This window comes from Gobio gobio (genome assembly GCF_949357685.1).
Source record: "Gobio gobio genome assembly, chromosome: 16".
Taxonomy (NCBI): Eukaryota; Metazoa; Chordata; class Actinopteri; order Cypriniformes; family Gobionidae; genus Gobio; species Gobio gobio.
This window is the reverse complement of record NC_137109.1, coordinates 44,587,990-44,610,958: the sequence shown is the minus strand read 5'-3', so window position 1 is coordinate 44,610,958 and position 22,969 is coordinate 44,587,990. Positions and strand designations below refer to the sequence as shown.

The 22,969-nt window shown below is 38.7% G+C and overlaps 2 protein-coding genes across 3 annotated transcripts in view; one reads left to right on the top strand and one right to left on the bottom strand.

The window, feature by feature from the left end:
- Nucleotides 1-14,234, top strand: part of elp1 (elongator acetyltransferase complex subunit 1) — a 22,744-nt gene extending 8,510 nt beyond the window's left edge. The window contains exons 22-37 of the mRNA XM_079839694.1: nucleotides 211-290; nucleotides 379-516; nucleotides 3,553-3,638; nucleotides 3,719-3,867; nucleotides 6,285-6,408; nucleotides 6,504-6,601; nucleotides 8,141-8,342; nucleotides 8,425-8,486; nucleotides 8,591-8,653; nucleotides 10,286-10,346; nucleotides 10,431-10,544; nucleotides 10,734-10,845; nucleotides 11,160-11,287; nucleotides 13,312-13,463; nucleotides 13,817-13,889; nucleotides 13,975-14,234. Coding sequence (XP_079695820.1) covers nucleotides 211-290; nucleotides 379-516; nucleotides 3,553-3,638; nucleotides 3,719-3,867; nucleotides 6,285-6,408; nucleotides 6,504-6,601; nucleotides 8,141-8,342; nucleotides 8,425-8,486; nucleotides 8,591-8,653; nucleotides 10,286-10,346; nucleotides 10,431-10,544; nucleotides 10,734-10,845; nucleotides 11,160-11,287; nucleotides 13,312-13,463; nucleotides 13,817-13,889; nucleotides 13,975-14,042 — 1,710 coding nt within the window. The 3' untranslated portion in view covers nucleotides 14,043-14,234. The remainder of the gene's footprint in view (nucleotides 1-210; nucleotides 291-378; nucleotides 517-3,552; nucleotides 3,639-3,718; nucleotides 3,868-6,284; nucleotides 6,409-6,503; nucleotides 6,602-8,140; nucleotides 8,343-8,424; nucleotides 8,487-8,590; nucleotides 8,654-10,285; nucleotides 10,347-10,430; nucleotides 10,545-10,733; nucleotides 10,846-11,159; nucleotides 11,288-13,311; nucleotides 13,464-13,816; nucleotides 13,890-13,974) is intronic.
- smu1a (SMU1 DNA replication regulator and spliceosomal factor a) lies at nucleotides 14,112-22,969 on the bottom strand. Of its 2 annotated transcripts, XM_079839696.1 has the most exons (13): nucleotides 22,848-22,969; nucleotides 22,090-22,300; nucleotides 21,828-21,980; nucleotides 18,877-18,987; nucleotides 18,608-18,736; nucleotides 18,404-18,523; nucleotides 18,205-18,321; nucleotides 15,768-15,895; nucleotides 15,569-15,695; nucleotides 15,276-15,443; nucleotides 15,013-15,165; nucleotides 14,793-14,929; nucleotides 14,391-14,687 (listed from the first exon to the last, which is right to left on the bottom strand). In XM_079839696.1, exons 1-12 carry the CDS (start codon nucleotides 22,871-22,873, stop codon nucleotides 14,831-14,833), a joined length of 1,542 nt encoding a protein of 513 aa, XP_079695822.1. In that variant the 5' UTR covers nucleotides 22,874-22,969; the 3' UTR covers nucleotides 14,391-14,687; nucleotides 14,793-14,830. The 2 variants fall into 2 exon arrangements, with proteins under 2 accessions (XP_079695821.1, XP_079695822.1); XM_079839695.1 differs by having other exon boundaries at nucleotides 14,112-14,929.

The window sequence follows — 22,969 nt, the reverse complement described above, 5'->3', positions numbered from 1 at the left end:
GAGTGACCTCTGATGTCATTTCCTTTTAGAGTAGCATCTAATGGCATTCTTCTACACCATAGATTGCATTTCTTTACTTACTGAACTTTATTATCCTTGAAGGCAATTCTTTATGTAGACAGCAGTATACATATACAAATCCTTTCAGAGAATAGTACTAAATGAATAACACCACTGCCGTCCACCTCCATCCCATGATTCCTTTCCCAGGTGTTTCTTGACAACATCGAGATGTTTCTGAAACAGATTGACTCCATCAACCACATCAACCTGTTCCTCACTGAACTCAAGTAAGTCTTTGGCATTGATTAAATCTCTTTTGGTGTTTTTTTTCTCTCTGGGATTTATCTATTAATTTAAATATTTTGTCATTCTTAGAGAGGAAGACACAACCACAACAATGTACCCAAGTCCTTCACGCTCAGCGCCCAGTACTGCTTCAGGTAAAGGAGGAAAGAAGGTGGACATCATCTGTGATGCTTTCCGGTCCACAATGGAGACTCTCAACCCACAGAAGTCAGTTCCTCGGTTATAAAATGTTACATACAGTGTATCAGTGCATTCACAGCGCTTCACTTTTTCCACATTTTGTTATGTTACAGCCTTATTCCAAAATTGATTAAATTCATAATTTTTGTTCCTAAATACTGCAAAAAATACCCCATAATGACAACGTGAAAGAAGTTTGTTTGAGATCTTTGCAAATTGATTACAACAAAATAAAATAAAAAACAAAATGGATCACAACAAAAAAATCACATGTACATAAGTATTCACACCCTTTGCTCAATACTTTGTTGAAGCCCCTTTGGCACCAATTACAGCCTCAAGTCTTTTTGAGTATGATGCTTCAAGCTTGGCACACCTATTTTGGGGCAGTTTCTCCAATTCTTCTTTGCAGGACCTCTCAAGATACATCAGGTTGGATGGGGAGTGTCGGTGCACAGCCATTTTCAGATCTCTCCAGAGATGTTCAATCGGGTTCAAGTCTGGGCTCTTGCTGGGCCACTCAAGGACATTCACAGAGTTGTCCCATAGCCACTCCTTTGTTATCTTGGCTGTGTGGTTAGGGTCGTTGTCTTGTTAGAAGATGAACCTTCGCCCCAGTCTGAGGTCCAGAGCACTCTGGAGCAGGTTTTCATCAAGGATGTCTCTGTACATTGCTGCATTCATCTTCCCTCAATCCTGACTAGTCTCCCAGTTCCTACCGCTGAAAAACATCCCCACAGCATGATGCTGCCACCACCACTTCACTGTAGGGTAGGGCTGCAACTGCGTGAAATGCGTCGTGCGTGCGTGAAATGCGTCGACGCGTCGGCGGCACATTATTTACGTTCTAGAATGGAACAGAAGATCTAGAATAATGGCGGCTTCTGCTCCCGGGCATAGTGAAAATGATCATTTATCATATAAAGCCAGACCGCGACATTCAAAAGTGTGGGAGTACTTTAAACAGAAGCCGAGTAAAACTGTGCTTTGTTCGCTCTGTAATGCCGGTTTCACACTGCACGAGGTGCAGAGCAGAAGCTGTGCGCGTGGAGAGCGGGAGCTTTCACACTGCCAATCAGTGTTGCCAAGTCCCGTTTTTTTTCCGCGGAATTGGGCTACTTCTACACTGTTGCCGCGGGCTGTGTCTCATGTCCGTGGGTTGAAGCGATCCCAACTATGTGATATTTAGCCCCGGGAATGAGAATTTTAGCAGGAAGCCCTGCAAAAAAAACACACATATTTAACCCCCCGAACGCGATGTTTACCAGAGAACCTCCCCGAAACGCGATTGGGCTTGTTTTGGGCTAGTTTTGAGAAATGAATGGGTGGGTTTTGTTGTGAAAACCTGGCAACCCTGCTGCCAGTGTTCTCTCCATGGTTCTCTCGCGCAGCTGAACCGTGGCGCGTGTATTGCAACAGACGGTCACATTTTCCGGGGTTCTTCTCCGACCCCAGTACGTCTCGTGCTTTTATTTATTATGGGCTGCATATATCTCCTGTTAATGCGACCTGGTTCCTCTCTGTCCCAAACACATATGCATAATAACATGCTGTATATAGGTAGTTTGCATGATTAAAGTAACATTAAAGTTAAGATATGCCTCTAGCTTTAATCATTTAAATGTGTCTTTGAAGTTTGGGCAAAAACTTCTGGCAGCTTTAGTCGTTGTTTATGCACATGTATCTTCAAAATAGACGACTAGTTATACTATATTAAAACTATGCTCAAAGCTCCTGTATGTGAACCTTTTGCAGATAAATACAAGTGCATTTTCGTTTACTATTGACACAAATCAATAAGTAAATCATACTCAACTACTATAGTAAACAACTTTTCCTAATTAGGCCTACTCTGTATACATTTTATGATGAATAGTATCATTATTTATTATGTTTAAAAAGCTTCTTGTGTTCATATATTTCATTATAAAATGGCATACTATGTACACTACCCTTCCTGAAATACAATTAATATTGTCATCATTCATTGATTTCATGTTAAAATAATATACAAATTCACTACCCTCTTTGAAATACAATAATCATTAAAAAAAGAATCATAAGATTAACCCGGAAAAATAATCGTTAGATTAGTCGACTAATCGAAAAAATAATCGTTAGATTAGTCGACAGAAAAAATAATCGTTAGTTGCAGCACTACTGTAGGGATGGTATTGGCCAGGTGATGAGCGGTGCCTGGTTTCCTGCAGACATGACGCTTGCCATTCAGGCCAAAGAGTTCAATCTTCGTTTCATCAGACCAGAGAATTTTTTTTCTCATGGTCTGAGTGTCCTTCATGTGCCTTTTGCCAAACTCCAGGCGGGCTGTCATGTACCGTCTGGCCACTCTAGCATACAGGCCTGATTGGTGGAGAGCTGCAGAGATGGTTGTTCTTCTGGAAGGTTCTCCTCTCCCCACAGAGAAACGCTGGAGCTCTGTCAGAGTGACCATCAGGTTCTTGGTCACCTCCCTGACTAAGGCTCTTCTCCCCCGCTTGCTCAGTTTGGCCGGGCGGCCAGCTCTAGGAAGAGTCCTGGTGGTTCCAAACTTTATGGATGATGGAGGCCACTGTGCTCATTGGGACCTTCAATACTGCAGGTCTTTTTTTTCGTACCCTTCCTCAGATCTGTGCCTCGATACAATCCTGTCTTGGAATTGTAGAAACATCTCAAGGATGATCAGTGGAAACAGGATGCACCTGAACTCAATGTATGTATGTACATGTGTTTTTTTTTTTTTTCATTTGTTATTTTTAATAAATTTCACAAAGATTTCAAATAAACTTCTTTCACATATTCATTATGGGTATTGTTTGTAGAATTGAGGAAAAAAATAATGGATTTAATCAATTTTGAAATAAGGCTGTAACAGCATAAAATGTGGAAAAAGTGAAGCGCTGTGAATACTTTCTGAATGCACTGTATGTTGTAATACATTTTAGGAAGTATAGGATAGTCCTTGTACTTCCTTTTTCGAATCCAAATGAGATTAGATCACATTTCACACACAGTGTATGCCAAGCCCTGTTCTTTCTCCTCTGAGATGCTTTCATCTATACACAGATATTGTTTATGTATTCTTACATCACACGTGAGAAAAACTACACCAGAACTGGAAATCGCTCTACAGAAGGTCCATGAGTTACGAGGTGAGCCTCAGTTCACTCAAGCCCAGTAAACAAACATGTTTGATTATGTGTCTGTTACATTTGTGTGCTTTTGTGCTTAGTGAACGCACCCAGCGGCTCCAACAGCGTGAGCGCAGAGGAAGCTCTGAAGTATCTTCTCTTCCTTGTCAATGTAAATGAGCTGTATGAGCATTCCCTCGGCACCTATGATTTTGACCTAGTGCTCATGGTGGCCGAAAAATCTCAGAAGGTCAGTCAGAAGATTCCCACTCTGATTTATCTCCGCTGTTAGTATATGTTATTTTATATTCTGTTATATTTGTATTATATGTGACCCTGGAGCACAAAACCAGTCATAAGGGTAAATTTTTTTAAATTGAGATGTATACATCATCTGACTGAAAGATGAATAAATGCGCTTTCCATTGATGTATGGTTTGTTATGATAGGATAAGATTTGGCCGAGATACAATCTGGAATCTGAGGGTGCAAAAAAATTCAAATATTAAGAAAATCGCCTTTAAAGTTGTCCAAATTAAGTCCTTAGCAATGCATATTACTACTAATAATACGTTTTTTATATAATTATGGTACGAAATTTACTAAATATCTTCATGGAACATAATCTTTACTTAATATCCTAATGATTTTTGGCATAAAAGAAAAATCAATAATTTTGACTCCTACAATGTATTGCTGGCTATTGCCACAAATATACCCATGCGACTTATGACTGGTTTTGTGGTCCAGGGTCACATATCATATTTTAAAATGAACAAAATTAAATCTTTAAATGCATAATTAATAAAATTCACCATTTCATAAATAAGCAGCCATTTAAAATATTTGTATTACTACATTACATTATTTAATATTATAACAAATTAAATTCTGTAAATATATAATGAATACAATTCATCATTTGATATTTATATTATAATATATTATATTAACACAATGAATACAATTCACCTTTTCACATACGGTATAAGCAGCCATTTCAATTATTAGTATTACTATATTATGTTTTAGATTTTCACATATGATATTTATATTATATATGAGAAAAGAACAAATACAAATCTATAAATATAATGAATATATAATATATACACCGATCAGACATAACTCAGATCTGGCACCTTCCTAATATTGTGTTGGTCCCTTTTTTACTACCAATACAGCCCTGACCCAATACAGCCCTGTCAAGGCATGGACTACACTAGACCCCTAAAGGTGTGCTCTAGTTTCTGGCACCAAGATGTTAGCAGCAGATCCTTTAAGTCCTGTAAGTTGCGAGGTGGGGCCTCCATGGATAAGACTTGTTTGTTCAGCACATCCCACAGATGCTCGATTGAATTGAGATCTGGGGAATTTGGAGGCCAAGTCAACACCTCAAACTCGTTGTTGGGCTCCTCAAACCATTCCTGAACCATTTTTGCTTTGTGGCGGCACATTATCTGCTGAAAGAGCCACAGCCACCAGGGAATACCATTTCCATGAAAGGGTGTACATGGTCTGCAACAATGCTAAGGTAGGTGGTACGTGTCAAAGTAACATCCACATGGATGGCAGGAGCCGAGGTTTCCCAGCAGAACATTGCCCAAAGCATCACACTGCCTCCGCCGGCTTACCTTCTTCCCATAGTGCATCCTGGTGCCATGTGTTCCCCAGGTAAGCCACACACACCCGCACCCGCGCCCGGCCATCCACATGATGTAAAAGAAAACGTGATTCATCAGACCAGGCCACCTTCTTCCATTGCTCCTTGGTCCAGTTCTGATGCTCGCGTGCCACTGTTGGCGCTCTCAGTGGTGGACAGGGGTCATCATGGACAGCCTGACTGGTCTGCGGCTAAGCAGCCCCACACACAACAATTTGCGATGCAGTGTGTATTCTGACACCTTTCTATCAGAACCAGCATTAACTTCTCGAGCAATTTGAGCTACAGTAGCTCGTCTGTTTGATTGGACCATAAGGGCCAGCCTTCGCTCCCCACGTGCATCAATGAGCCTTGGCCGCCTTTGACCCTGTCGCCGGGTCACCACTGTTCCTTCCTTGGATCACTTTTGATAGATACTGACCACTGCAGACCGGGAACACCCCACAAGAGCTGCAGTTTTAGAGATGATTTGACCCAGTCGTCTAGCCATCATAATTTGGCCCTTGTCAAACTTATGCTTGTCCATTTTTCCTGCTTCTAACACATCAACTTTGAGGACAAAATGTTCACTCGCTGCCTAATATATCCCACCCACTAACAGGTGCCGTGATGAAGAGATAATCAGTGTTATTCACTTCACCTGTCGTCATAATGTAATGCCTGATTGGTGTATATATAAGCAGCTATTTCACATATTTGTATTACATTGCATTATTTCTTATTATAAAATGGACTAATACATTTTAATAAATTAATAATTAATAAAATGGATAATTTCATATATACATAAGTACATTTGTATTCCTATAATATATCATATTTTATATTATAAAATGAATGTACAACACATTAAAAATAGACATGAGGCATTAGCTGATGTAACACTACAACAGGCACTCCAGCGTTAACAGCTTTTTTTGATAATGAGATTGATGTAGTTTTAGCACACGCCTGTTGTAGATGCTGTTTTGCAGTGGTTAATCGGCTTCTTCTCAAACATGTAGGACCCTAAAGAGTACTTGCCCTTCCTGAACATGCTGAAAACCTTGGAGCCAAACTACCAGCACTACACCATCGATAAACACCTCAAGAGATACAGAAAGGCCTTACATCACCTCAGCAAGTGTGGTAAGGGCCTTGTAGGACATCACAAGTGAATACAGCAGCAAATATCCTCTGTTGTCTCAATGTACATTTCTCTTGCTCTGCCTCATGTTTTCCAGGAGAAGAACACTTCACAGAGTTGTTAAACTTGGTGAAAGATCAGAAACTGTACAGCGATGCTCTTGAACTCTATCCTTCAGACAGTGAGCAATACAAGGCAAGTTATACATTTTGTTTTTCTCTGAAGTCCATTAGTCAAGGTTTGTCCCACCAATACCATGGTCTGTCTGAATAAGTGTTTTCAAAAATAATATTTTGACTGAAATATCTGAAACCGTTCCAATAATCCTTTTCTGCAGTATCCATACACCAATACCAGCAGTTCTCACACACTGCTTCATCTCATTCACTCGTCTCATTCAATCCAGTTAAATATTTTAATTTGCACATAAATTTAGTCATTTACGAAAATTTCGCACTCACATCCAAAGCATGCGTATCTATATAAGTGGCGCTCTCATAAAGCCGCCTCTCAAGCTTGCAAGTACTAAATTGGCTTATTGCGCTTAAACAGTCAAATATAACTCTCAGTACATTGGATCCATGGATAAGCTCTTAAAGTGACAGCAGCCTAATATTCCGGCTGCTGTCTGTCATGTTAATCGAAGAACAAAAGACGAAGAGAAAATCACTCGCTGCTCTTGACTGAATAACTTGTGTGACTTTATTTGGAAGCGTTAATCTGTATCAAATTTTTACAATGAAAAATATCCAGTGTTATTTTGATTTATTTGATTTATTTAATTTATGTTTTGTGCTATTGTTTGCAATTTGTTTATTTCCTCTTATTATATTACTTACTATTTACTTGTCTTTTTTTTTTTTTTTGTAAGTCTAGTTCAACAATTTAAATTGTTGCTGTCTGTAAACTACAACAAAATTACCCAAACTATCAAAACATTATGAGATAATAAATTATTTGTATGCCGGTATATATGGCAGTTTTCCCCATGGTATTGAAAATGGTATTGGATATCGATATTTTTCAAGGTATCATATCAAAGTTGGAAATTCCAGTACTAGGAAACGACAACACTAGTGTGAATACTTTATAGAGACAGAACGCATTTAGGCCACGCCCACACCGGGGGTGAAAACAATCCAACGCTCTCCATTGACTTTGCATTGCGTGAGGCTGCCTCCTTGTCAACAAAAAACAGAACAATGTCTAAAAGCTGATATGTGACAGGGTGTACAGCAAACAAGCTAAAAAACACAGAAATACGTTTTTATAAGCTGTCGACTCAAAAAAACAAGCATTTAAGGAGACAAAAGTGGATACAGGCAATGAGACGTGAAGCATCAGCAGGAAGAATGGGTCAATTTTGGGATCCTGACACTCAGTATGCCTATGTGTGCAGTAAACATTTAAGTCACTGCTAAGTCAAATATCCAAACGTCAGTTTTATACATTATATTCCCCCCCCCCCCACAGTGAGCGTGGATTTCAGATTATGACGCGTGTCGCTCTGTCTCTATTCTGATTGACTGGAAGGTATGGAATGAAATGGTTTAGTTCCAAGTCGGTTTAATTACCATGCTGCTTTCATTGAAACACACACACACGTCACTCGCACACAGAGATCAGATTCATTCAGAAACAGGAGCATAGAAACCCCATGACTTTTAATAATCAATTAACTTTAAATGGCAATGCTGACATGATCTTGACCCTTGACCCCCGTGTTGTCATCAGACCCTGAGCGTGGCCTATGCAGAGCATCTCGTTGAGCAGCAGCATGCGGAGCAGGCAGGACTGTTGCTATGGAGATGTGGAGAGACGGCCCGTGCCCTGCAGGCCTTCGTCAGCTGCACGAGCTGGAGACATGCCCTCGCCGTGGCAACACACATCCCGTTGCCACCTGAGCAGCTGTCACTGCTCGCCCGAGACCTGGCAGGTAGACATTTCTGTTATGTGTCCATGTTTCCTACTGAGATTATGAATGTCCGTAAGCCATCTTGTACGTCTGATGTTTTCAGAGAAACTTCTGGAGGCCAAAAGACACACGGAAGCCGCACTGTGTTTGGAGCAGTATGCTAAGGTACACTGTATATTTCCTAGTCATTATTGTTCTGTTCTCCTCTGCTTCAAAAAAGACTCTCCAAGAATGCTGTCTGCTGTGTGCTAATGTCTGTGTGTTGTCAGGACTGTGAGGAGGCGATATCCGCTCTGATACAGGGAGCTGCATGGGAAGAAGCACTGAGATTGGTGAGCCTGTTCTTTTGTGTGTCCGTCTTTACCATTACCGTTATTATTATTTGGTTATAATGTTTTATAACACACACAGTTTCAGCCAATCTCATGTTAATCTTGTACCTACAGAGTAGTATTGCATCCTTCATATATAAGAAAATAAATTATTTATTAAAGACAGATAAGCTATACAGGCGTGCCGTGCATGGAGCTAAAGAATCACGTGCACACACACACACACACACAGAACCGAACCTCAGACACGCTCGTCGGACACTAGCTCTACCACTGGACCACTCCGTCCAATGCACACAAGCATTTCATGCAAATCTATGTGAAGAATCTCGGGACTGACAATATTGTATTATGCTATAGTTAGGAGATGTAAAGTTAAGGACGAAACTATCATGTTAAAAATGACTTCTCATGACTTCCCCCAGTCACCCACTTTTTAAAACCGTTACGCCACTGCATCGCATTATGGATAACTTTTGATTCACTATACATTTGTGTTTACATTGTATGCACTTACGTGCTGCTTGCCAACAAAACACAGACATTTGATGCAGTTTCACTCACCGCCTAGACTGGGAAAATTTTTTTATTTTGCCCTGCAGTTCAGGCTGGAAATCTGTACATTCTTCTACCCTGCTTCTGTTACAAATATGCAGGGACCAATCACAAATCGGCTTATCCACCTGGTGCGCTATTGGCGGGTTTAACACGATGATGAATAGAGAAGTGATGACTCGTTGGTCTGATTGGTTGAAGGACTATCCAATTGCGTACAGAGTCATTTAAACTATGCCCATTGATCACGCCTCTTGTGCAGTAGAAAATACAGTGTAGACTCCCCAGACTAATGGTCAATCTTAAAAGATTGAGCTTGGTCTCGCCGCCTGCAACTATCTGCAAATCCAACAGGCCTTGCTTATAAAACATTTGTCGCCGAAAATGCCAGGAACACACTTGGAAAAACAACGCAAGGTTATTCTTCCCTCACAACCAAAAACACACTTCTTTAGTGACATTGTTAAAAAAGCCTTCCCGACTTGCGTTACCCGAGCGATGGGCATGCTCTTTCCTGCTCTGGTTGGCGTGTGTGTGCGCTTTTCCGGGAAAAGTGTACATACAAGGATTTATCACACTTTATGACTTCAAAAAAATGTTCTGAAACTTGTGAGAAACCGGAAGGAGTATTTTTGGCACAGAAATACTGTCATACGTCCAACTAATTTTTTGAGATTTTGGCCATGTTTAGCATGAGAATCTAACTCTTTAAGAGTGTAAATGAGTCAGAATGCATGAAATAGCATTAGACCCCACCTTTAATTTATTATATTAGAATGAGATGTTAGAATGAGACATAATAGAAAGATTTCTGAGGGATCATGTGACAATGAAGACTGGAGTAATGATGCTGATAATTCAGCTTTGCATCACAGGAATAAATTACATTTTAAAATGTATTCAAATAGAAAACAGATAATTTAAATTTTAACAATATTTCACAATAATACTGTTTTTTTTATCAAATAAATGCAGCCTTGGTGAGATTTTCAGAAACATTTAAAAATCTTATTGAACAGTAGTTTACAATGTATATATGTATGCATCTCATAATTTTATTTCTTTTTTTTATTTCAGATTTATTTGCACAACAGACAGGACATCATCGAGACCAATCTGAAGTCTGCTCTTTTAGAAGGTAAATCATCATATTTTGCACTGACCTGTTTATTTTGTATTGTATTTTGTGCTGCATCTTAACTGTGTACTTGGTTGCCTTTAGCTTACAGTAGTCAGACGTCCTTCCTGGAGTCCCAGAAGGCTTTGTTCATCCGCCACAAAAACCGTCTTGCTGTGGTCCGAGAACTTAAAGCCAAGGCCAGACTTGAGTTATTTGGTAAACAGGAAGTTTTAATCATATCCATTTATATCATGTTTTGGATGTGTCCTTAAGAAAAAAATATTACATATTACAGAATATGTTTAATGAAGAGCTTTGATGGTAGCGTACATATATTTTGATGTATTCCTCAATCACATGAAATGTTCATCAGTACACTGACAGTGTCTTCCTGTTCCATTTCAGATGAGGATGGTGCCGACTGTGCGGATGCTGAACTCTACTCTGAGGCCAGCAGTGTCCTGACCGGCAGCCATCTTGGCTCAAAATACTCCCGCAGCAACTCTCGCATTTCATCGTGAGTGACATCACTGCTACCACAAATACAGAAACACTGCAGTCACTTAAATCAGTGGTGTCAAACTCAGCTCCTGGAGGGCAAATGCCTGGCGAGTTTATCTCCAAACCTAATTAAAGAAACCTAAACAAGTTAATGAAGGTTTTCAGGATTACTAGAAACTTCCAGTCAGGTGAGTTAGAGCTGGTTGGAGATCAAATCTGCAGGACAGTGGCCCTCCAGGAGCTGAGTTTGACACCACTCATTGAAATGTTTCAGTGTCTCACGACTTGTCAGCAGCTCAAGTCTGACGTAGAGATATTTTTTTTCTGCAGGAGGTCGTCTAAGAATCGTAGGAAAGCTGAAGGAAAGAAACACAGTCTGAAGGAGGGAAGCCCATTTGAGGATATCGCCCTCCTGAACGCACTTACTCAAATCATCACCATTGTTGATAAGATGAGAGGTGAGCTGAATACGCAACAGACTGAAAAAAGCACCAAATGCGAGTAAAAAACGGCATTGTCGAGTATATGAAAATGTCAATTGGCAGTTGGCTGGGAACATTTTTATGAATTCTAGCAATGCAATGTTGTGCAAACATGAATGTAAACGAACGGGACCAATGCTCCGGTCTGTTGACAGGCCAGTGCTGCATCATCACATGCACGCCAATTTAAATTTTCAAGCACAAGAAGACTCAAAAGGGAACACAATTACTCACGCGCAGTGTTGGAACAGTGCTAATGTTAATCAAACAACAAAGGATAAAGAAAAATCACACTGCACTTGACTCGATAACTTTCATTTATACAGTGTTATTTTACATTTGATTGCTTAAATGTTAATTTCTGTCCCTGAAAACTACTCTTAGATGTACTTGGAAAAACCTACTTCAGGGTTCCCACTCTTTCATGAACACCAGATTCAAGGACTTTCAAGGACTTTTTCAAGCACCATTTGTTTTATTTCAAGCACTTATTAAATTCATAACCCAGCATATGTAGCATCACGAAAGACCTCTTAAAGGATTAGTTCACTTTTAAATAAACTTTTGCTGATAATTTACTCACCCCCATGTCATCCAAGATGTCCATGTCTTTCTTTCTGCATTCGAAAAGAAATGAAGGTTTTTGATGAAAACATTCCAGGATTTTTCTCCATATAATGGACTTCAATGGGCTCCAAACGTTTCAAGGTCCAAATGACAGTTTCAGTGCAGCTTCAAAGGGCTTTAAACGATACCAGACGAAGAATAAGGGTCTTATCTAGCGAAACAATCAGTTTCTGCGAGAAACCGAGCCGTATTTATTTATGCTATTATTTTACCTCTTATCAAACGAATGTGATCATCTCTGAGCTCCGCCATAACTTCCGCTAAGTGAGGTCAAAATACGAGCGTGGTCATATATATTGATCGTAGATGCCATATTCTACTGATCCGTGCAAGCGCTAATGAGGTATCTACGTATACATCTGAGGCAACACGGAAGTTATGGCGGAGCTCAGAGATGATCACGTTCGTCTGATAAGAGGTAAAATAATAGCATAAACACTGCTCAGTTTCTCACAGAAACTGATAGTTTCGCTAGATAAGACCCTTATTCATCGTCTGGTATCGTTTAAAGCCCTTTGAAGCTGCACTGAAACTGTCATTTGGACCTTGAAACGTTTGGAGCCCATTGAAGTCCATTATATGGAGAAAAATCCTGGAATGTTTTCATCAAAAACCTTCATTTCTTTTCGAATGCAGAAAGAAAGACATGGACATCTTGGATGACATGGGGGTGAGTAAATTATCAGCAAAAGTTTATTTAAAAGTGAACTAATCCTTTAAGAGGTCTTTCGTGATGCTACATATGCTGGGTTATTTAAAGTTTATTTAAAAGTGAACTAATCCTTTAAAGTAGGCTACTTAAAGGAACACGTCGACTTTTTGGGACTTTAGCTTATTCACCGTATCCCTCAGAGTTTGATAAGTGCATACATCCCATTCTCATCTCCGTGCGTGCCCCATCTCTGTCTGACGCACCCACCGCTAGCCTAGCTTAGCACAAAGACTGGAGGTAAATGGCTCCAGCTAGCCTACTGCTCAATAAGTGACAAAACAACGCCAACATTTTCCCATTTACATGTTGTGATGTGTATAGTTACATCGTGTACCAAGACCAACGGAAAATGAAAAGTTGTGATTTTCCAGACCGATATGGCTAGGAACTATACTCTCATTCTAAAATGTTGGTGTTTTGGCCAATTAAAAATATTTATGGCCAGTACATTTTCTTAAGTGACCCCTAAAGGTTAGTTGTAGGCTCTGTGTATAGCAACAAATGTATGGATAACAGTTTAATGCTAAATTTGGCATAGTTTCACTCTGTGTAACTTTAAAGCTATGCAGAATTGAGATGATTTTCATTATTGAGCTGTATTCTGTATGTTTGTGTACATGTGATTCACACTGATGATGATTGTTGTTGTCTGACCCTGCAGAGGAAGTTCACAGTCTGCTGAAAGCTCTGGTGCTCTTCCAGTTTGACGGTCCTGCCAGCAGCCTGCAGAGAGAGTACAGTGACCTGCTGCAGCTCATGGACACGGCCCTTCCAGAGATTTGGAGTGAGAACCTGCAGCAGGGCCAAACTCCAGTGAGTCTCTCACACTCACACACACACACAGGCCTGTGTTAAAGCTTTTACAGCTTAGTGCAGTGTTTTTTCTTGAAGTTATTGAAACTTGAGGTTATTGGAATAATCGATTTACTATGTTGGTTACTTGTAATTGTTTTACATGCTCATTTGTGTGCTTTCTCTCCGACCTCTTGTTTTATTTATTTGCAAAAGCCCATTTTTTTGCTCTCGACTGTTGTTAATTTTACTTACAAATGAAATGTTAGCAATGACTAGATAATCGCGTCCCATGTGAAAAAAGTAACGAGAAGCAGCATTATTTTGAAAGCATAAAGTATGTACATTAAAAGACTTGGTTCTTCTCTCTCCAGCTCACAGGTCCTAACTCAACAGCCAATAGCATTATGGCATCATTGCAGCAGAGATCCGCTGTGCCTCAGCAAGGTAAAGAGTAACTGGGTAAACTTTCAGTGAGGATGTTTCATTCATGTGATGTTATAAATCTACAACTATCCTTTTCACTCCTCAGACGCTGAAGCCCTGACTGCTCCCAAGATGAGAAACACCATCAAGTGGAAACTCAGCATTCTCAAATAGTTCGCATGTAAAATGTTTGCATTGTTTTATGATATATTATGGAAGAAATAAAGATTATAAAAATTTTTTGTATGTAGTTATCATTTAGTATAATGATTCATTGTTCAGTCAATTATTACAGTATATAAGAATCAGTGATGTTTTTTTTTTTGTATCAGTTTTGTTTCATGTTAAATCCCAAAATCCAAAGTTACTCTTTCTGTCAGGTTAAAATTAAATTTGATCAGTTCGTATGGGTGGGAAAAATAACACTAACTTCTGCTATTAATATTTCTGTAATGTTGAATGGCTATAATTGCTAATTTCATCCCTCAGTATTGCAATAAACGATACTGACCTTCATTCATAGCACTTAGCAAAAACATTCCATTAAACTAATTTTATTAAAAATATGAAATTTAAATTGCTTTCATGGTATTTCAACAAAAAATATTTTTATGATTATAAATGTTACTTGAGATTAATCACACATGATGTTTGGACTATTTTTCTAATCTACAGCTCTTATCTTTTCAACATGCAACAAATACAACTTTTGGTCAAATGTTTTAATGGACAAAGGAAAAGAACGGGGGGGGGGGTCTATTGTTGGATCAATAGAACAAAAACTTGTTACTATAAATTACAGATACTTCCATTTTGACTCTGTAGAAAAAAACTAAAAAGTTATCCACTTCACTTAAAAAAACAGGTATGTACACAAAAAGGGTTAAAAAAGGCAAAATATTCTATTTGTATTCTCCTGCCCACCCCAACTAATTAGGATCCTCATGTCGATGCCACATCTGTTATGGCTTCCAGAGTTTGAGGAGCCCATCCTCACTGTATGTGGCGATTAAATTCTGGTGTGGGTGGTGGGCGATGCCGATGACATCCTTCTCATGAACCTGTGAAGACGACACAGATCAAATAATCAGCTACAAATCCCTTTTGTGCATGTTCAATGTGATATATATATAAGAGGGCTTACAGTCAGGGTTCTCTCTAGTTTGCCTGTGACCGTGCTGAAACAGTAAAGCACAAAGTCCTCTCCAACACAGTAGATCCACTCGCCACGTGGAGACAGAGTACAGCACACAAAATCACCTCCCTCTCTCTTACCAGAGCTGAAACTCCTCACAATCTGCAGGAAAAACCATAAGGACACTTCTCAGAGATTCATAATGCACAGCCAGACACAAATCATTTCAACACTGTCATCTGTTTCATTAGCAGGAGTCTTGACATCCTCACCTGGCCTTGCATGTTCATGATGACAACAGTGTTGGATCGGTTACACACAACAAAATGCTCTGGGTTTTTGGGGAGCTGGATAACGTTGTTAACAGTGATGTCCGTTCCCGCAGAGGTGCCTAGAGACTTAAATGTGCTTGTGCATTCTGTGGTCTTCACGTTCCAGACCTGGGAGAAAGAAAACGCAAAGCCAGAAGTTAGATATTCAGCTTTACATTTGACATATGAGATCTTTAGTTGAGAGATTTGAGAAAAAGATTGAACTAGCTAGGTAATAATTTTAACAACATTACCTTCACGGTTCCATCAGATGAAGCGCTAATGACGTGATGTCCGTCAGGAGTAAGCGTGGCTTCATTTACAAATGAAGAATGACCTCGGAACTCCTTCAAACTCTTGCCTGATTTTAAACCATGAATCCTGTTGAGAAAAAAAAAAAGTTAATTTTGCTGTGGGTTTGGTTAAAGCAGAGGACAGTGATAACATACTCACCTGATAGTCTGGTCGAAGGACGCGGAGAGAATCTGAGTGCTGTCTTTACTGAAGCTGAGACAGGTGACGCCTTTACTGTGAGCGCGCTCATACCGCCGCAGACACTGACCGCTCTGAATCTTCCACACCTGGACAAACAACAAAATCCATAAATCAATCCTTCAAAATAATAAATACAGCCGCCTTCCTACTGTAAAAATAAATCACATTTTATGAAAAACAATATAAACAAATACAGAAACAAATACACACACACAAAATTTTGTTTGAATTTTGATAGTTTGAATGCCAGTGCTGAATAGGGTTGGGTACCGTTTGGGTTTTTTACGATACCGGTGTCTGAACCGATACTTTAAAAAAAAGAATTTGAGCCACAAAACAAGGAGGATTACATTAAAGAATGTCTTTAAAAAGTATTTAAATTGAACAATTTATTAAAAGTTTAAAGTACACTTAAATATGTAAATAAAAATAAATACGAAACACAATTTACTTAAATTCACAGTAAAACCTAAGCCACCTACAACAGGCCTAATTTAACACTAAATAACAGTTACAGTATTAATAACAGCAAAGTAGTTGGTATTCTTGTATGCTACAAACCAGCTTCAAGGTTCAGCTTTATTTTGAAATATGACCATATTCTCTGGCTAAATATTTATCACCTTATTGTTTCCATGGCGACGCGTCATGCTTCTCACATGACACACAGCAGCCACAATAGCTCTGTATGACAGCTCAGCTGTATCGGTTTTATTTCTTTTTTATTCAAAATATTCACGAACTTGTTAACTATGACAAACTATCTGATATTCTGATTTTCAAATATGTGTTAGTTGATCTATAACGCGCGATGGGCGCCGCCATGTTAGTTTGCGCCTCAGAGAATCGGATCTGTCGGATTCACAACACGTATCCACGTCTCACGAAATACATGAAAGTGAGTGACCGGTGAACTGGGAGAAGAATAGAGTAAACTATATAATATGTATCTGATATGAATAAAACACGTAGTCAAATTATTATTGTCATTGCCGCTATAGACATCAGTGTGTATTTTATGCTAGCATGAGCATTTAAATGTCTGAAACTTAAAACTTAAACATTATGTGGTTGAAAACACTGAATAGTTGTGATATGTGACGAGCGCTGAGCGCGTCCGTCTCTGGCTTGGCACCAGCCAAAGCGCAAACGCACGTTTGAACTTATGGCATTGAAATGAGGCACCGAAATCTGCTGATTCGGTCCGGTTACACAACAGTTAAATGGCACCGGGTTTCGATACCCAACCCTAGTGCTAAAGTAATGCAAGTTATGAAATCAAATTACTTTATTAACTAGAGATATTAGTAACTAGTGATATTCTGTCATCATTTACTCACCCTCGTGTTATTCCAAACCCATATAGCTTTCGTTCATCTTCAGAACAAAAATGTATTTATTTTTGATATCAGAGAACATAAACAGATGCTCAACTGTACTTGATTGACGCATGAGAACAAACCTCATTGGTTGAAGCTCAAACGTGTTGGGGTAACACAATAAACCTCAATCATTCTCGCGCATCAAGCAAGCATGCTTGAGCTTCCGTTTACCTAATTAAAAAAGCCTAAAATAAACTTGCTCACCATATAAAGTGATTGTGTCTCTTCAGAAGACTTGGATAACCATTCTATTCATATAGATTTATTTTACTATCTCTTACTTCTCTTTATGAATGTTTTGAACAGTTGTTTTGGGTGAATATACTTTCAATGGAGGGACAGAAATCTCAGATTTCATTAAAAATGTCTTCATTCGTGTTCCAAAGATGAATGAAAGCTTTGTGGGTTTGGAATGACATGAGGGTGAGTAATTGATGACTAAAATAATAAATAAAATGGATAGTTCACCCAAAAATGAAAATTACCCCATGATTTACTCACCCTCAAGCCATCCGAGGTGTATATGACATTCTACGCAGAAAGTGTAACACCTCTCACAGTTCAAAACGCTTGCGCTACATCCGACGTCATCATCGTGCCAGTTACACTTTTTCCGTAAGTTGAATAGGGAAGCCGGCCCGCTGAAAGCTAGATATTTTACTTTATAACGTGTTAAATATGGATATTTTTCTTACACAAACCCATCGATTCACTTCAGAAGGCCTTTATTAACCCCCCAGAGCCATGTGGATTATTTTATAATGGATGGATGCACTTTTTTGGGCTTCAAATTTTGGCCTGCCATTTACTGCCATTATAAAGCTTGGAAGAGCCAGGACATTTTTTTTTATATAACTCCGATTGTATTCGTCTGAAAGAAAAATGTCAAAGACCTAGGATGGCTTGAGGGAGAGTAAATCATGGGATAATTTTCATTTTTGGGTGAAATACCTTTTAACCCTATAAAGATGGTTTTATTTATCTGTCCGATTTCAATAAAGTGTGTATGAGACCTTAATCTTGCCATCTTGGGCTCCTGTGGCCAACATCTCAGTGTCCCGACTGAAAGCCATGCACAGCACCGCGTCATCCATCATCATGAAGTTATCCTGAGCCTGATACTTCAGATCCTGCCCAACAGAGACATATAATCCATTAACAAACTTACATAAACCATAATCACAAATTCAGATGAAGTGTAGATTCACAGACCTTTCTGATTTTTCCAGTAGTGAAGTTCCATACTTCAATAAATCCATCCACGGATCCAGTGACCAGATACTGGCCATCAGGAGAGAAGCGTGAGCACTCAACATGAGACTTCTGACCAAACTACAAAAACAAAAAAAACAGAGGTGAGTGACAAATCTTCTTTCATCTCATGTCACTGTTGAGGGCAGATGCTGGTCAGTGTACCTTGATGTGTCTGGCCAGCTGTGTGGGGAATCTCTCCTCCTCTACATCCTTCACAGCTGCTTTACCTCTGAACAAATCAATGGTCATACCAGGAGGCAGAAGGCCCTGATGCTGCTGCCACTTCAGAGACTTTAGAGAGAGAGAAACAGACAATTACCATCAAATATAGTAATATGAACTATTCTTTTAAGTGTAATTCTCAGATCAGGGTATGTAATATGACAAAGGTTAATGCACCAATATCCCGTTGCAAGGGAAGTTTTGCTCACCTGTCCAAGGAGAGCCATCAGACGTGACGGCGGTACCACACTGACCTCACCAGCAAGAGCCTGAGCTATAGCTGCTCTACGCTTCTCCTTACTGCTGCCGTCAGGATAGGCCTAAAAATAAACATATCAGGTCAGCAATCATTCAGAATGGAGGCGACTATTGTTGCTGTCAGGTGGAAACCTATGTCCAAAATTGCTACTTTTCTGTAAGTGCATCACATTATGTTTCCTTCACCTTACAGGTTATAAAGTCTATTGTAGCTATGTGGTCTGTCAGCTTTTTTTTTTTGTCATTTGGCCAAAATGTCATGTTATTAAAGATAAAATGCTATGCACAGGCTATTTAAGCAATTATTTGCTGTGACTTGGTAAATAAATAAATTATTAGGGTTGGGTATCGTTTGGGTTTTTTTCGATTCCGGTGCCAAACCGATACTTTTAAAACGGTTCCGGTGCCTAAACGGTGCGTGAACCGATACTTAAAAAAAAAAAAAAAAGGCCACAAAACAAGGTGGATGACATTAAATGGCTTTTTATTTATTTATTTTTTATTTAAATTTAACCATTTATTAAAAGTTTAATGTATACTTAAATGTATAAATATAAATAAATACAAAACAATTTACTTATTTACAAATTATAATTTACTTATTTACAAATTCACAGTAAAACCTAAGCCACCTAACCCAACTACAACAAGCCTAATATAACTCTAAATAACAGTAATAACAGCAGTAGGCCTAGTCTGTATTCTTGGTATGCTACTAACCAGCTTCGAGCTTCAGCTTTATTTTGAAATATGATCATATTCTCTGGCTAAATATTTTAGAACGCATCGCCTTAATGTTTCCATGACGACGCGTCATGTTTCTCACATGACACACAGCAGCCGCAATAGCGCTGACAGCTCAGCTGTATTGGGTTTATTTCGTTTTTTCTTTTTATTCAAAATATTCACAAACTTCTTAACTGTGTCAAGAACTATCTGATGTTCAAATGTGTGAGTGAATGTGTGTTAGTTGATCTATAAAGCGCAATGGGCGGCGCCATGTTAGTTTGCGCCTCAGAATCGGATCTGTCAGATTTACAACACTTGAGTTCATTCTCGTCTTACGAAATACATGAAAGTAAGTGACCAGTGAACTGAAAGAAGAATAGAGTAAACAATATAGTTACTATATAATGTGCATGTATCTGATGTGAATAAAACATGTAACGTTAGTCAAATTATAACCGTCTGAAAGGATTGTCATTGCCGCTTTCATAGACATCAGTGTGTGTTTTTTGCTAGTAATGTTAGCCTACTTATGAGCATTTAAATGTCTGAAACCTGAAATAAACATGATGTCGTTGAAAACACTGAATAGTTGTCATGAGTTGTGATGGTGCCAGCCAAAGCGCGAAAGCACGTTTGAATTTTGGCACCGGAATGAGGAACCGAAATCTGCGTTCTGATTCGGTCCGGTACATACCGGTTATATAAGTACCGGTGCCATATTGGAACCGGATTTTGGTACCCAACCCTATAAATTATATATATATATATATATATATATATATATATATATATATATATATATATATATATATATATATATATATAGTGCTTCTTGAGTAAAGAAAACACTGAAATTCAAACAACCAGTGGTTTATTTACTCTTGCATTGCAAAGAAGCAGAAACGGTCTAAAATGTAAGCGATACTTCAGTCACAATAGAGTTTAAAGGTTTAAGGATCCAATGGAATTATGATTGTCACAACCTCTTTTTAATACTTAAAAAAAAATACTTTTAAAAGTAATTTAATACTTTTCATTGGTTAGATATTGGTTAGACAAATGTAAAGGGTGACCAATAGTAATGATTGATGAAAATAAATGTGTGACCCGTGCTGGCAAAATGAGTCAGAATGCGCACAGGATAATTTCGAGCTACAGGCAAAACAAGTGAAAATGTCTACTTTGAACAATTTTGAGGTTTTAACAAATATTAGTTCATTAAGCCCACGGCTAGCAATCCCAATGCTCCAAATAGCAATTTGTACGTTTTCAGAGACGAGTACCTTTCCTTTGTCCATGAAAATGATCTTACTCGCATTGACTGACAGATCTGAAAAGTGCGCACAAAGACGCCTCAGACAGCGCGCAATCCCGATATACACAGAATTATACTATTTCAAATTATTTGTCTTGGTGTATTCACACTGTTATGTCTTAAGTGAACGTTTGGTTACTGTTGGGGGAAAACATCTACCGTAAGTAAGTAGCATTATGTTATGTCCTTGCGGTACAGTAGGTCTTAATATATAGGCTATCTGTTTCATTAATGTTAATCAGACAATTGTGGTATCATGGAAAAAAGTTTAATACATAATTTTCCTATAGATATTTGGTGTGTGTCAAATTTGGTGTTATTATCAGGGATTTAAAGGTGAGGTTGCTGGGTGATTTTGTTTTGGAACCTTTAGAAAACTTTAACTAGATTTCGCTCAAAACCGACTTTGCTGACTGTCGACTTCAAAACAGATGTAGCTCAGGTGGTCATTTTATTGTCCAATTCAAACAAATCATACATCATTTTGAAGATTTTTTTTAAAATAGAGAATGTGAATTTGCTCATTGCAACTCATTTAGCACAGCGACAATGTTATTGTGTCCTGAAGAGAAAGCCTGTGACCTGCCACAGTTTCATAAGAAAGCGAAAATATTTGTACAATTATCATAATATAAAAACTTGCTAACATTGTGTTTTGCACCACTGCTTTGGCAAAGTATCTGTCAAAGGAACTAAAATCAAAATTGTGATGAGGCTTAGTGCGTTTAACCACTTGCAAAAAGCTGCGTTTTAATTAATTAGTTATATTGTGCTGTGTTTCAGAGCAATGTGTGGCACAGTGCTCAGATGAACAGCTCATGACCCGGTGTTTTCAGTGCATAGTTTCAGATCCCTTACCTCTCTGGGGTCAAAGTATGAGCGAGCCAGAAGGTTCTCCAGGTGGATGTATCGCTCAGGTTGATTTTGTTTGAGCATGATCATGGGGTCCGTCTGCCTCAACAAAGATCTGGCAGCTCCCAACTCTCGGAGCTCAATCAGCTCAAGAACAACCTGTAAAAATACCACAAAAAAAAACACTTATGATGTGTCCAATCTCAAAATGAGCCACACCATTACAGCTGACTTATAAAAAAAAGCCCTGATCTTCTCTGCATCTCACCTGTTCGTAAAGGTCAATGAGAGTCTTGTCAGGGAGTTTGAGGGACTGTATAGCCTGAAGTACAGTGTCCCAGTGACCGCTATTGATATCGGCCACAAAACTCTCAATACTGTCCACCGTGTTGAGAGACACTGTTGTCTCCTCCTGGAGTGTCACTAAAGTCTTATGCAAGTTGTTTTCCTTCAGGTACTGCATGATCAGACGGATCACACTGGAGAAACATGACAAAAGAATGTATTTTAGTTACTTTGAAAGACTTTGGTGAGTGATGAATATATTATATTACAAGTGCAGAGATAAATTAACTAAAGGTTTTGTTTGGAAAGTCATAAGCAATGCTTAACCCCCCCAAAAAAATAAACAAATGAAAAGCAATGTCTAGACACAATACTAAAAGGCATATTGTTTTATTGTAATATTGCAAAAAAGACATATGATATCCACAAATATGATCAGTTTGTTTCTAATTAGGCTAAATAAAAACGGAGAAATCTAGAGCTGTTTTTGCCACTAAAACCAGACAAAACACTAAACAGACTGAATTTCAATACTTTAAATACCAAAACATAAAAGAGAAACATTATTTAATATCTAAACTGTGTGCAAAACAATCTCCCCATAATGCTAACACAGTTAGCTAGAGAAACCAAACACATAAACAGTGCAAAAATCAGCCTGCAAAAATAGACGTGCTCGGTTAAATTACACAATGTAAGCATGCATGTGAGGTTTCGAAACACACGATTGAATCTACTTACTCTGCTGACTCTATTTCAATAGACATTATTGAAAAATGCTAATATTGCTGTGCGGACAGAAGCTAAAGACACACAGGAACGGCACACGCGTCTTCCTCCACGGCTGTGAGTTCCTCTGAACT

What these genes read in the sequence shown, in the direction of transcription:
- smu1a (XM_079839695.1), bottom strand. Translation starts at nt 22,873, where the DNA reads ATGTCTATTGAAATAGAGTCAGCAGA. An exon ending in ATTGAAATAGAGTCAGCAGA is followed by an intron (nt 22,301 to 22,847) that starts GTAAGTAGATTC and finishes ATGTTTCTCCAG; the next exon opens with TGTGATCCGTCTGATCATGC. An exon ending in TGATGGCTCTCCTTGGACAG is followed by an intron (nt 18,737 to 18,876) that starts GTGAGCAAAACT and finishes CTCTCTCTAAAG; the next exon opens with TCTCTGAAGTGGCAGCAGCA.